Here is a 15,074-nt window from a genome sequence, read left to right as displayed (position 1 = left end):
ACCTGCTCAGACTTCAGAAGGATGCTGAGCTTCTTTATACTTCTTCTAACCTTGGTCTTCATCCAGCTGGGCTGCATCAATAGGAGTATAGCATCTAGATCAAGGGAAGTAATAGTGCCACTGTATTCTGCTCTGGTCAGACCTCACCTGGAGTACTGTGTCCAGTTCTGGGCACCACAGTTCAAGAAGGACACTGACAAACTGGAACATGTCCAGAGGAGGGCAACCAAAATGGTCAAAGGCCTGGAAATGATGCCTTATGAGGAACGGCTAAGGGAGCTGGGCATGTTTAGCCTGGAGAAGAGGAGGTTAAGGGGTGATATGATAGCCATGTTCAAATATATAAAAGGATGTCACATAGAGGAGGGAGAAAGGTTGTTTTCTGCTGCTCCAGGGAAGCGGACACAGAGCAATGGATCCAAACTACAAGAAAGAAGATTCCACCTAAACATTAGGAAGAACTTCCTGACAGTAAGAGCTGTTCGACAGTGGAATTTGCTGCCAAGGAGTGTGGTGGAGTCTCCTTCTTTGAAGGTCTTTAAGCAGAGGCTTGACAACCATATATCAGGAGTGCTCTGATGGTGTTTCCTGCTTGGCAGGGGGTTGGACTCGATGGCCCTTGTGGTCTCTTCCAACTCTATGATTCTATTCTATGATACTTAATTCTTGATCAGTGGCCCTCTTTGGGTTACAGTCCTTGTTGGCACTCGCTCAACTTGGTTCGCTATTAGCAGGAGTAATATAAAGCACTCTGGAGAGAAGTCTTATATTTGGACAGGGGAACAGACAAGACCTTTATAAATCGAGATCATTTTCTGCCCAACCAAGGCTCTCCGGGGAAAGGCTTGCAATTTTATAATTTATGTTCTGAATCTAAGTTAAAGCAAGTGGTGAGGATACCTTATCTTTGTCCCGCGGTGGTAAAACTTGGCTAGTAAAATACGGCCATCCTGAGCTCTGAGAGGGTTGAATTGAAATGGCCACTGATGTCACGTACGATAAGTGGAGCCATAAGTCAACATTTACGCATATGTGGCGTGGCTTATGCACAGAACAGGATGAGCGAAGCTAGGTTTTCCTCAGCAGATGGCTAAGCTGCAGAGATGCTCTTCCATTTACCTCTGTGCAAATGGAGGATTATGCAAATGTGTGCTTGGGGTTCTTGCCTTAAGGGGCGCAACGAGGGAAACTCTTATACGGTGGGTGTGCAACATTGATATTGGCCAGGCATCTCCTTCGGAACTGGAAAATCAATAAGAGTGCCATTTTTATACAGAGTGGAAGCTTCATGATTTCCCTGTGGCTTTCAGAGGGAATCCCAGAATCGTTGGTTATTATTTATTTGTTTCTTGTGTATCTGATTTTAAATGGTTGACAAGTGCTTGGAATTTTTATCATGTCCTGTAAGTCACTTGGGCTTTTTTTGTGAAAAGCCATGAGCTAACGTAATAATAATAATTTTAATGTGTTGCATCCTATATGAATGTTCCATCAGCTCAAAGATTCCTGCCTGATGCACCCCCATATCTGCTTTTTAGGGGTTCCCACAACCCTATGGAGCAGATCTGGGGAGGGTATGAGAGTGTGTTGAGGGAGGAGAGGGGGCTCTCATTTCGCACATTCAGCTGTACGGTAGGAGTACAATCTTTCACACAAACACTTGTGCGCTCGCACCATTGTTCACATGTAACATTGAGCACCCATACAGTCTGTTTAGAGCGTAACCCCAGTATTTTAGCTGTGCAAATCAATAACTGTGCACTCGTCCACACAAATCACTTGTACATTTCAAGACAGCTTCTTCACTGTGTTTGGCGAAATGTGTGAATAACAAAAATGTAAAGGGACCCCTTACCATTAGGTCCAGTCGTGGCCGACTCTGGGGTTGCGGCGCTCATCTCGCTTTATTGGCTGAGGGAGCCGGCGTACAGCTTCCGGGTCATGTGGCCAGCATGACTAAGCCGCTTCTGGCGAACCAGAGCAGCGCACGGAAACGCCGTTTACCTTCCCACTAGAGTAGTACCTATTTATCTACTTGCACTTTGACGTGCTTTCGAACTGCTAGGTTGGCAGGAGCAGGGACCGAGCAATGGGAGCTCACCTCGTTGCGGGGATTCGAACCACCAACTTCTGTTCGGCAAGTCCAAGGCTGTGTGGTTTAACCCACAGCGCCACCCACGTCCCAATGTGTGAATAAGCCTACCCAGAATGCAGGTATATAGAGAGAGCCTGGCACAGAGCTTCCATTGCCGTTTCCTGAAGCCATATGGCTGAGCTCTGCCCTGTCTCCTTCCTTCAACAGACTCCTGACCTGGATTGTGTAGGTCAAACCTGTTGGGGGCCGGCGGACAATTAGCCTGACTCTCAGCAGGAGGTTGGATTAGATGCACTTTCTCACTTTCCCACCAGCTCCGAGATTCCTTGAAAAAAATGGAAGACATCTTCCATGTGCTTTATAAGATTCTGGGTGGCCAGCTGGTGGTGCTGATGATAATAATAATAATTTATTATTTATACCCCGCTCATCTGGCTGCGTTTCCCCAGCCACTCTGGGCGGCTTCCAACTGAATATTAAAAACAATACAGCATCAGACATTAAAAATCTCCCTAAACAGGGCCGCCTTCAGTTGTCTTTTAAAAGTAAAATAGTTGTTTATTGCCTTGACATCTGATGGGAGGGCGTTCCACAGGGAAGGAGCCACTACTGAGAAGGCCCTCTGCCTGGTTCCCTGTAACTTCACTTCTCGCAGCAAGGGAACCACCAGAACGCCCTCGCTACTGGACCTCAGTGTCCGGGCTGGATGATGGGGGTGGAGATGCTCCTTCAGGTATACTGGGTCGAGGCCGTTTAGGGCTTTAAAGGTCAGCACCAACACTTTGAATTGTGCTCAGAAATGTACTGGGAGCCAATGAAGATCTTTCAGGACTAGTGTTACTTTACTGATCACTTTTCTGGCCCTCTGATGCAAAAACCTTCAAAAGTGCTTGATGGTCACGGCATTGCCTGAAAGGGTGAATCAGGAAGACTTGGAAGTTCCTGCATCTCCCCCCTCCTTTCCCTTTTTTTTTTAGTTTTAGGACTCCAGGCGTTTGGCTTGCGCACCATGTAAGCCCAGCATTGACACTTTCATAGCAGTCTTTTTAAGCCTCCCAGCTGTTAGCGGAAAGAAACTGAATGAGTATAGTAACTAATTCACAGATGAAAAATGTAATCCCCGCTAATCTAATTCTTGCCCACCATACAGAGATGGCTTTGGTGGAACTGCTGTTGTCATCTCTTATGTGCTGTTTCCATGCTGCTTCCCTGAACAGCCGTAGGGTTTTTCTAAAAGGCACTTTCTTATTTTAAAAAAAGCTCCAGTGTGTGCATTTTCACCCTGACCAACCTCAACAAACATCTCTTCTTCCCCATCCCAGCTGAAAATGGCATTTGCTTGGCTTAGGAAGCTAGGAAAATCACCTTCTACTGAGTCAGTCCCTTGGTCCAACTCACTCAGTATTGTCAACAGTATTGGCAGCAGCTCTCCCAAGATATGAGAACAGGAGTCTTTTCCAGCCCTGCCTAGAGATGCCCAGATGTGGAACCTTCTGCATGAAAGCAGATGTTTGACCACTGGACCCCATCCCCTGTAGAGTAAGTCCTGTCCCTTGTACCCACGTTGCATGAGGGGAGGAGTGAAGCCTCTACCACAACTTCCCCAGCAAGACCCAAAACTGTACAGCTATTAAGTGTAGATGCAAAACCAGGCATAGGCAAACTCGGCCATCCAGATGTTTTGAGACTACAATCCTCATCATCCCTGACCACACTGGGCCTGTTAGCTAGGGATGATGGGAGTTGTAGTCCCAAAACATCTGGAGGGCTGAGTTTGCCTATGCCTGTGCCCATACACCTGGCGTGCTGTCTGTCAAGATTGTATTTCTGCCACTAATTCCATTTTTTGAATTGCTTTCAGTAAAATACCTTGATGTGTTTTGACAATAAAAGCATCTGCAATAAAAACACTTGCACAATTTCGTATTTAAAGACAATTAAAATCATTTTTAAAAATCATATGTAAAAAAACCCACTTTCATATGTAAAATCAGTTTCAGCTCCAATGCAGATGAAGATCTCCACTCAAAAGGCTTGTTGAAAAGGGAAGGTCTTCAGTTGGTGCTGAAAAGACAGTAGACGTGGCAGATAAGGTTGTCGGGAAGAAGTTGCAAAGGTTCAGTAACACTAAGGCTCAGAAGTATTGTGTGGAATGGACCTTCTGATAAGATGGATTATTCAGCAGAGCACAGCAACTGGTTGGGTATGTAAGGAATGAAACCATAGTGTAGGTATCTTGGTCTCAAGCTATTTAGGGTGGTGCTGTGGGTTAAACCACAGAGCCTAGGGCTTGCCAATCAGAAGGTCGGTGGTTCGAATCCACGCGGCGGGGTAAGCTCCCATTGCTCGGTCCCTGCTCCTGCCCACCTAGCTGTTCAAAAGCACGTCAAAGTGCAAGTAGATAAATAGGTACCTTTCCGGTGGGAAGGTAAACAGCGTTTCTGTGCGCTGCTCTGGTTCGCCAGAAGCAGCTTAGTCATGCTGGCCACATGACCCGGAAGCTGTACACCGGCTCCCTCGGCCAATAAAGCGAGATGAGCGCCACAACCCCAGAGTCGTCCGCGACTGGACCTAATGGTCAGGGGTCCCTTTACCTTTACACTAATACTAGGACCCTGGATTTAGCTAGTTAGCTAACTGGCAGCCAGTTCTTTCATGGATTCAAATTACGAGAAAGGAGATTCCGGCTAAGTGTTAGGAAGAACTTCCCGGCAGTAAGAGCCGTTAGATGATGGAATGGACTAACTTGGAAAGTGGTGAACACTCCTTCCTTGAAGGTTTTCAAATAGAGGGTGGATGGCCTTCTCTCAGGGATTCTTGAACTGTGATTTCTGCATTGCAGGAGGGTTGGACTAGATGATCCTTGGAGTCCCTTCCAGTTCTAAGATTCTATGCTTCTGTGATTCTTTCAGCTGTGATATAACACGGCAATAGTCTGCTCCAGCAAACAGTTGAGCCACTGTATTTTGCATTGCTTGCATCTTCCTGGGCAACTTTGGGGTGTGTGCATCCTTGTGCATATTTCACATTCTTTGGAAAAAACAACAACAAATATTTTTAAAGGTTTCTTGGTTTACAAAAGTATGTGCAGTGTCTCTTTGTTCAAGTTAAATTTTCTTCTTTTTTCAAAATATTTTTATTAAGCAATTTCAAAATAACAAATTATCAAACTATATAATCACATACATTATTTTTTCCCATTTTTTCCCACCTTTCCATCCCTCCCTCTCCCCCCCACCAGGGATTCCCCTCAGCTCCTCTCTCTGATTTCTCTGCAGATATTATTTTCTGCATGTTACAAAATTCTACATACCCTTGCCTTGTCTATCTCTCATGTTATCAACCAATAAATTTGTGTATGTTCATTCAAAACCTGCCAAGTTACATTTTCTACAGATCAGTTTCATTTGTTAAGACATTAGTGTTGAGACATTAGAAGTCTGGGGTGACTTCTAATACTTGCTTAGTTATTTTGCACATTTCTTGTATGATTGTTGTCCAAAATAGTTGGATTTGGGGGCATTCCCACCACATGTGGAAGTATGTGCCTGTGGAGGTACATCCTCTCCAGCATTTTCGTGAGTTTCCTGGGTGTGTTGGCTCTAGTTTCCTTGGTATTAGGTACCATCTGTAAGTGAGTTTCAGAGCGAGTTCTTTCCTCTTTGCTGATATGCATTTAAAGGGAGGTTTAGACCACATTCTGGTCCACTGCGTGGGGTTAATCTCATAGCCTATGTTGCCCTCCCATTGTTTTTTGATTATGTCTAGGGCAGTTCTTCTCAACCTGTCGGTCCCCAGATGTTGTTGGACTACAACTCCCATCATCCCTGAGGTTTGGCCTTGCTAGCTAGGGGTGATGGGAGTTGTAATTCAACAACATCTGGGGACCCACAGGTTGAGAAAGGCTGGTCTAGGGGAGGTTGTGGGATTTTGGAGTAGGATTTTGTACTTTGAAAACCTCCTCCTAACAACCAAGGGAAATGGCAAAGGGATGGTATCCGCAATGTACAAAATCACATTCCTTTTTTAAAATTCTCCTGCTCTCTTCTTTCCTTCCCAGGTGCAAGATAAGTTCCGCCTGGATCTCTCTGACGAGGAGGCTGTGCACTATATGCAGAGCCTGATAGATGAAAGTGTCCATGCTCTCTTTGCTGCGATGGTGGAGCAGATCCACAAGTTTGCCCAGGTAGGAACATTAGAAGAGCCGCAAAGTTTTTCTTTTTTAGGTAGTAGCTGCCAGTAGGCCACTCCTCGCAGAATTTATTTCATTCCTTTTGTTAAAAAAAAAAAAAAAGCTGGCCAGATACCTTACCTCATCACCCGTTCTAACAGTGACTTCCGTAAGTCAATCATATGGTGTATACAGGTAAAATTAGAATATCGTGGAAAAGTTCATTTATTTCAGTAATTCAACTTAAAAGGTGAAACTAATATATGAGATAGACTCATGACATTGGACCAACACCAGTTGATGACATGGCTCCCCAAATCAACACAGACTGTGGAAACTTCACACTGGTCTTCAAGCATCTGGCATTGTGTGCCTCCACATTCTTCCTCCAGACTCTGGGTCCTTGGTATCCAAATGAGATGCAAAAGCTGCTCTCATCAGAAAAGAGATTTGGGGAACCATGTCATCAGCTGGTGTTGGTCCACTGCACTTCATTAAGTCCAGGGTCAACGCAGCCGTCTACCAGGAGATTTTGGAGCACTTCATGCTTCCTTCCGCAGACGAGCTTTATGGGGATGCTGACTTCATTTTCCAGCAGGACTTTGGCACCTGGCCACACTGCCAAAAGTACCAAAACCTGGTTCAATGGCCATGGGATTACTGTGCTTGATTGAACAGCAAACTCACCTGACCTGAACCCCATAGAGAATCTATGGGGCATTGCCAAGAGACAGATGAGAGACATGAGACCGAACAATGCAGAAGAGCTGAAGGCTGCTATTGAAGCTTCCTGGTCTTCCATAACACCTCAGCAGTGCCACAGGCTGATAGCATCCATGCCATTGAGGTAGTAATTGATGCAAAAGGGGCCCAAACCAAGTCCTGAGTACATGTGCATGCTTCTACTTCTCAGAGGTCCAGTATTGCTCTATTTGCATTGAGGCAGTAATTGATGCAAAAGGGGCCCAAACCAAGAACTGTGTACATATGCATGCTTCTACTTCTCAGAGGTCCAATGTTGTTCTATTTGCAGGCCTTGTTTTGCTGATTTCATTTAAAATTCTAATTTTCTGAGATTGTTAATTTGGGGTTTTCATCAGCTATATGCCATGATCTTCACAATTATAAGAAATAAAGGTTTGACATATCTCGCTTTGCATGCCATGAGTCTATCTCATATATTATTTTCACCTTTTAAGTTGAATTACTGAAATAAATGAACTTTTCCACGATATTCTAATTTTCCGAGTTTCACCTGTAAATTTGAAAATGCGGTTCCCTGTCTGCCCTGAATAATCTTAGTTCTTTAGCACCTGAGACACTCAAGCTGATTTGGTTGAGACCGCCAAATCGCACGCACACGCACAAACATGACACTCTCACTCATCTAAACACAACCATCTAAAAAGCAAAACAGTAGCTTGGGAAGCAGATCACTTCAGAGGATAGCTCAGTTGGTTAGAGCATGGTGCTGATAACGCCAAGGTTGCAGGTTCAGTCCCTGTATGAAGTAGGTGCATATTCCTAAATTGCAGAGGGTTGGACTACCTTATTTTTCACTCTATAAGACACACTTTTCCCCTCCTAAATAGTAAGGGGAAATATGTGTGCGTCTTATGGAGCGAATGCAGGCGGGAGGCTCTGCTCAGCGCTCCCTTTAAAGAGCCCCGTGGAGTATGTGTGCTCTTTAAAGGGAGCACGGCTCTTGCGGGAGCCTTCCTCCCGCTGCCTGGAAGAGATTTTACGCGGCTATCCCATAAACCAGGACAGCAATAAGGCTTCTGGCTTAGCCCCACACAGCCTCTTCCGGGCAGGGGGAGCCTTCATCCCACTGCCCTGAAGAGGCTTTGCGTGGCTATCCCAGAAGCCAGAACAGCAAGAGGCTATCCCAGAAGCCAGATCTCTCTTGCTGTTCTGGCTTCTGGGATTCAGAATATTTTTTTCTTGTTTTCCTCCTCCAAAAACTAGGTGTGTCTTATGATCTGGTGCGTCTTATAGAGCGAAAAATATGGTGCATGGTCCTTGGGGTTCCCTTCCAACTCTATGATTCTATATTTAAGAGGCCCTGTGGTCTCCACAGCCCCCTTGCCAAGCTACAGAAATCCAGTCTGCCTGCATTCACAGTGGCAACAGAACTCTTTGTGAAGGTCTCCTGGCTTAGCAAGACCTTGGAACAATTGTTTCTTTGGCACCCGAGTCAGATTTTGCATTGTAACTCACTGCACATCCCAGCAGGTCTGTGGCAGAGGATCCAGGCGTGCTGTTTTCATCGCGTCTGATTTCTTCCTGCCCAGGAGAAACATGTGGCATAGCCAGAATAGAACACTCTGTCTCTGTCAACTGGCTATACAGATGAGAATGTCAAGTCACAAGAAAGCAGAGCCACCCAGGGGAGGCAGAGGGCATAGCAAACAAGATGAGGAGGAATCAGCAGGGCTGGAAGGAATCTCTGATCTGGAGCACAAATAGAGGAGGGCATGTGGTACCCAGCTTTCAGGACCCTGGACAGGTCACTAGGAGCTGATTGCATGTTCTGAAGGCACCTTGCCCCCAAATGCATTTTTTTATACCTTTTGATCCTGCATACCCATCTCAGGTTCCATATGACATGTGTCCCTCAGCTGCGTAATGGGGAGCCTTAAAGACGCACCCCCATGTGTTGAGCAAGGAACTGGAAACCCTGAAGTCCCTGGTTCCTCTGGGGATTCTAGCTCAGAAGTGCTGCATCTAGGATTCCTAGCCCAGGGCTGTCATGTTCAGGCTCACTTTCTGAGCTGGAATTTGGTGCCTCCAGAGCTCGGGCTGGGTCACCCAACCTGGCTCGCCTTACAAATTTGAGTGTTTCCTGCTCCTCAAGTTCCAGATGGAGGCCCCCTAAGAGGAGAAAGAACATGCCTTTCCTTCAGGGTCCCTTGAGATGGTCTCTTGTGGCACACTACAGCTTAGGAAGCTTTCATCTGAATGTGCAGTCATGGTCACTTAGCCTTCTATATCTCAGTCCATGGCAGGAAGCTTGGACCAGAACGACAACACCTAAAAAGCCCTGCTGAATCAGACCAACAGCTCCTCTATACCAGCATCTCATTTCCAGCTATGCCCAGCGAGAGACTTCCAGGCAGACCTTAAGTACAGCATGAGAGCTTTTTCCTGTTGTTTGTCCTCAAACAACTTGTATCCCAGATACTGTGATGTAAACACACAATTGCAGTAACTGGATATGCACATTATTGATAAGAAGTGCTGCCCTGTTTCCCCCCTTTTAAAAATGATATTGGCACACCCAAGACCATGGATTAGATCCTAATGGTCAAAAGAAAAAGGCTACCCACAGTCTCCCCCATTTGCCCTCCCCAATGGTTGGTGGGTGGAAGGTAGCAGATTATTTTGTGATGGGTTCTCATTTCTCAAGAGTTCTTGTGCCAGCAACGCATTAATGTTCTTTCCGGGTTGGGCTAATAAATCAAGAGGTTACAGATTTGATCTCGGTCATCCATTTTTGCTTCTTCATGTTTTATTTTTCCAGTCGGGCTCATTCATTCATTACATTTCCCTCCTTCCTTTTGCCAGGAGTTTTACAACCGCAAAACCATTCTGTTACTGTGCAGTTGAAAGTTTTATCAGGCTGTGCTTTGCTAGTACATGACATCTTCAACTTCCTTCTGTTGTGGTGGTTGCTGCTGCTGCTGTTTTGTTGGTGGTGCTTTTAAAGCATCAGATCTCCAGCATCACTTGCATCTAAACTGTTGCTCCTGGAATCATCACTTGTCAGTGGAGGCTCATGTGGCCTAAGTGGCTAGGAGAGCTTTCTTCCACCCCATGGTGGTTCACCACTTAGAGACCCTTTTGGAGAGAAATGGCTTGTCCTCTGTACTCCATGCTCTGGTAACTTCCAAATTGGTTTATTGTAATGTGCTGTAGGTGAGGCTGAGCTTGAAGATGACTTGATGTTGGGAGAGTTTGTAGTCCAAGACATACAAAGGGCAACAGGATGATGAAGGCAATGACAACTAGTCAACTGTGTTCATCTTTCGAGGAAGGAGGATGTAGCAGAAGTTTGCTGTACCAGTCCACAGGCTTCAGTTGTTTATTCTTGGGACTGGATATGCTTCCCATGGTTTTCTCCAGGACTTATATTAATTAGGGGCAAAAATAATTGCTGCTTTAAATCCTGTGCAAATTGGCGTGTGACGCTGTTGAAATACAATGGGCTTCTATAGCCGCTGACATTATTAAAGCCTCTTATCTCAACCGGCGAAACCAGCAGCCCCAGCTATTATTCCAGATCACCACATTTTACGAGGCTCTTTATTTTTTATTTTTTATTTTATTTTCCAGAAGTAAATATATATTATTACTGATGGGTATCAAGTTTAATTAACTGGAAAGCATCAAGTTCCACGTGGCCTCAGTGCCACAGTATGACCAACCATTGACGGTTTCTCATTGGAAGCCTGTCTGCAAGATAATGCAGCCTTTTTAAAAAGTGGGGAGATGCACTCCAGCTGCAACAAAGTTTGAAAGTTTGTGATTGACACTCTGGCCTGCATGTTGTGCTGGGGATAATAATAACACCCACAACACAACTGGCTGTGTTTAACCATATGAATTCTTTATACATCATATAAACATACCTCTTTTCACATTATCAAATTAAGTAGATGCAATTAAAGACCAACATTTTGAACAGGAAATACAAATAGATCAGTTCTTATATATGTAATGTCCAAATAGAAGCTTTTTCTTGTTCCATGTATGTCTTTACGAACACAAGTGTCAGATGTGACAACTTTAAGAAGCGGTGCTTGCAGGAAATGATTTTTTTCTTTGTAATGTTCCACATATGCCTTTGCAAAGTATAGCTGTTGTATGCAGGCATCAGACGAAAGATACGAAAGAACTTAACATATGCCTTTGCAAAATATAGTTGTTGTTTGCAGGTATCAGACAGAAGTTGAGCTGGGAAGCATGTGCTTTGAATGGTTAAAACTGAGGGTGGAGAGTTGGGGGAATTGCCATGTGTCCAACTTAGAATGTGAAATCCCTTTATTGCAGATTTGTAGAAAAGAGGGCCAAACAGACGGGTGTAAATCAGCATCTACACAACTCCTGATTGATGAGGAGTAGCTCAATCAGTAGAGCAGGAAGCTCTTAATCTCGAGGTCGTGGGTTCAAGCCCCACTTTGGGCAAAGTATTCCTGCACTGCAGGGAGCTGGACTCGAATTCAGCGGCTCTCAACCTGTGGGTCCCCAGATGTTGTTGGACTACAACTCCCATCATCCCTGAGCTCTGGCCTTGCTAGCTAGGGGTGATGGGAGTTGTAGTTCAACAACATCTGGGGGACCCACAGGTTGAGAAAGGCTGGACTCCTCCTAACAGCAAAGGGACATCGCAAAGGGGTGGTATCTGCAATGTACAACTGCATCTCGGCCAGTAAAGCGAGATGAGCGCTGCACCTGCAGAGTCGTTCGTGACTGGACTTAACTATCAGGGGTCCTTTACCTTTACCTTTATGGATGTCTTAATGTGGTTGCTTCATTGTGTATTTTAATTGTAGGTAGCTGTATTTTTTAACTGGTTTGTTTCGGTTATTTTGCTGGGTGTTTCTCCTTGAAATGAAAGGCGGCATAGAAATCATTTCAATGATAGCAACAGCATCAGGGAGAGCCAAAAGTTTCCAACAAATGCAATGGAGGAAACTATTGAAGGATCAGAGGTTTCTTTTTCATGCTTGGAACACATGTGCCGAAGAGGCAAGCTACTTCCCAGCTTTCAATGTAAAACTGAATTGCTTTTGTGAGTGATCCCTTGAGAGTGGGGGGAAATATTCAGCTCAGCCCTAGTTTTTCTTTACTTTTTGCATAGCAAACTTAAACCTGGCTCACAGCACGAGTGCATGCCTCTGAATACCATTTGGGAATCTCTGCATAAAGAGGTGCTGTGCGCTAGTGTTATTGGGTGACTTCGTGCAGGTCCTGTGCTGTCGCTCCCAATAAAAAAAGTGGGAAACCTGATGTTAATCATGTTAAATTCTAGTCTCCGTCTACCCCTCTCTTCATTTTAGTATCGCTGCTGGTTCTTTTCACAGAGAAGAGGTGTCTAAATCTGATTTTGCCATTCCCAAATGAATGGAGCCCAAAATTGATTTGCCGTCTTTGATAGATATTTATAAATTACATGTTCGGATTCAGTTACATCCCAGGATTATTGGGTTAAGCAGCATTGCAAATGAGGGATGTGTCTGAATGGTTCGTTCGACCTAGTTTTACCCATTAGGATTGTAAGACAACCCAAATGAAAAGCCCTGCCAAGTGATTTGTGTGCTTTGCTGGGAGTTCACCAGTTGGCCTGAGTTGCTGTCCCTCAGCCTCAACTCCTCATAGTAAGAATCATAGAATCATAGAGTTGGAAGAGACCACAAGGGCCATCGAGTCCAACCCCCTGCCAAGCAGGAGCCCTGGTGGATCAGACCAAAGGCTACACCATCATCCTGTTCTCACAGTGGCCAAGCATATGCTCCAATGGCAAACCATCAAGCCACAAGAACACTCTCCAGTTCCCAGCAACTGTTCCTCAGAGACATTCTTGTTGGTGCAGGGAGGCAGATGACGCTGTGGTCTAAACCACTGAGCCTCTTGGGTTTACCGATCAGTAGGTCGGCAGTTCGAATCCCCGTGACGGAGTGAGCTCCTGTTACTCTGTCCCAGCTCCTGCCAACCTAGCAGTTCAAAAGCACACAAGTGCAAGTAGATAAAAAGGTATCACTGTGGCAGGAAGGTAAATGGCGTTTTCATGCACTCTGGCTTCCGTCACAGTGTCCGTTGCACCAGAAGTGGTTTAGTCATGTTGGCCACATGACCCGGAAAGCTGTCTGTGGACGAACGCCGGCTCCCTTGGCCTGAAAGTGAGATGAGCGCCGCAACCCCATGGTCACCTTTGACTGAACTTAACCATCTAGGAGTCCTTTACCTCTCTTTTTTTGCCTTACTGGTTGGTGATGTGGAGTTAATAACACAGCTCTACTTCCATAGGTTTATTGCAACATCCACTTTGAGATAAATCATACAAAGCATTTTGGACTCTTCAATCTGCTACATCAGTTCTAAGTGACATATGATTTGGTGTACTATGACTTGCACGCCAAGACCAGAATATGAAAGATCTACAAAATAACTGAGGACTCAAAGGACAGGGTAACCAAGCAGAAAGGGATAAGTCCTCCAAATCACGATGACACAAAAACTAGCCTATTATTGAAAGTGTTGGACATTTGCCTTCTCATTCGCCATACAATGTTTATTTTTCACATCCAGTGAATCTTTTGGTGCGGCAGCACCTCTGGAACTCCCTGCTCATTGACACTAGGCAGGAGTCTTTGCTGTGTTGCTTTCACCAGCTGCTAAAACCATTTTGCTTGTTTGTTTGACATATAATTTCATTGTGCATTACTTATTTAAAGCTGTAGGTTTTAACTGTGTTTTGGTACTTAGATTATGCCTGCTTGCTTTTAAAGTCTGTTGATATTGTTGGTATTTTCTTATCAATATTTTATATTATTTAAAATAAATTGCTTTTAGGGGTGTGGGTGTTAGTACTAACCAATATATAAACCTTGTTAAATTATTTTTTTAAGCCCATTAGATTTTTAATGATGACTTCTCTTGGAAATTACACACCTGTGCAGAAACAACCAATGCTGGGTTGCCATCCACCTTTCTGAAGTCTTTCTGAACCAGCCCAATAAACTTTTTTCCCCAGTGCAGTCAGTCTTGGGGAAGGCAACAAGTAAAGCTACCTACAACATCCAAGCCAAATTGATGCCTTACTTTATGTTTGATTTCTTTCTCTCTTTCCTTCTCTTATTTAGTACTGGAGAAAATGAGCCCCATCAGCCTCTGGAGGAAACCACATGGCTGTGTGCTAAGCTGTTCAAGATGGCACTCAGCAGAGTGTACGGAACATTTTAGCAGCTCAGATAGTTTGCCTCGTCTGGGTTTCCATTAAGACAAGTTCAAGAATGTGTTTTGGTGCCTAGACATTTCCGCCACGAAGTATGGAAAAGAGAGCAGCCTCCCTCCAAATGCAAATACTATGAAAAGAAGAATGCGTTATGGCCTTCTAAGTGTTTCTCTACACCTGATGTTGGATTCAGAAACTGAAGCTTACTGCTGTACTTAACTTGGCTGGTGTCTATAGGAGCACGTGTTACAAAATGTCCATTTTAATGAATGGAAAGAAAAGTATTGTCAAAGCTGTTTGTGGACTTGGGAACTGAAGTTTGGGGTTCACTGATAGGACTTGTCCAAATTGTCATTGGGAATAAGCAGCTGTGTGGTTCTTTCTTTTGGCGACAGCTGTCTTCCAAAGTGTCAGCAAGAGCCCACCCACAATGGAAAAAAAAAAGCTAAATATCACTGGTGGTCTTAAAAAGCCCTTAAAGATAGAGAGATTCAATGCTTTCATTCTCTCAATAAAGAATAATGTACATTGACTAAATATTCCAAGACTAATAAATTTCTTTTGATGCAAAGTTCTCTTATTTTAAGACTCCTCCTTTGTCTTTCTCAGCTCTCGGGTGGAAATTCTTAAATTTCCTGATGATCTCTATTCCAGATGGAAAAATATTTACACCACCATATCTTACAGATGAATGTTGCCACATTGTAAAAAAATCCCTGTAACTTTTCCATGCTCATTTGTCAGTATACATGTGCCCTCTGCTGCCAAACAAATGATAGAAAATGTTGATTTATTTCTTATTTCCAGCAGAGTGTATTATGCGGTCAATAGGTTGTATCCAATGAAGTTCT

General features: G+C 44.4%; 1 protein-coding gene across 2 annotated transcripts in view; it reads left to right on the top strand.

Annotated features, from left to right (window-relative positions):
- The window catches only part of PIK3C3 (phosphatidylinositol 3-kinase catalytic subunit type 3), a 108,698-nt gene extending 93,904 nt beyond the window's left edge, over nucleotides 1–14,794 (top strand). For both annotated transcript variants that reach the window (XM_083702661.1, XM_083702662.1), the window contains 2 exons: nucleotides 6,156–6,281; nucleotides 14,132–14,794. In XM_083702661.1, coding sequence (XP_083558787.1) covers nucleotides 6,156–6,281; nucleotides 14,132–14,146 — 141 coding nt within the window. In that variant the 3' untranslated portion in view covers nucleotides 14,147–14,794. The remainder of the gene's footprint in view (nucleotides 1–6,155; nucleotides 6,282–14,131) is intronic.
- Nucleotides 14,795–15,074: the final 280 nt, after the last annotated feature.

This window comes from Podarcis gaigeae (assembly GCF_964106915.1).
Source record: "Podarcis gaigeae genome assembly, chromosome: 11".
Taxonomy (NCBI): domain Eukaryota; kingdom Metazoa; phylum Chordata; class Lepidosauria; order Squamata; family Lacertidae; genus Podarcis; species Podarcis gaigeae.
The sequence above is the reverse complement of the archived record's forward strand: the minus strand, read 5'-3'. Positions and strand labels throughout refer to the sequence as shown.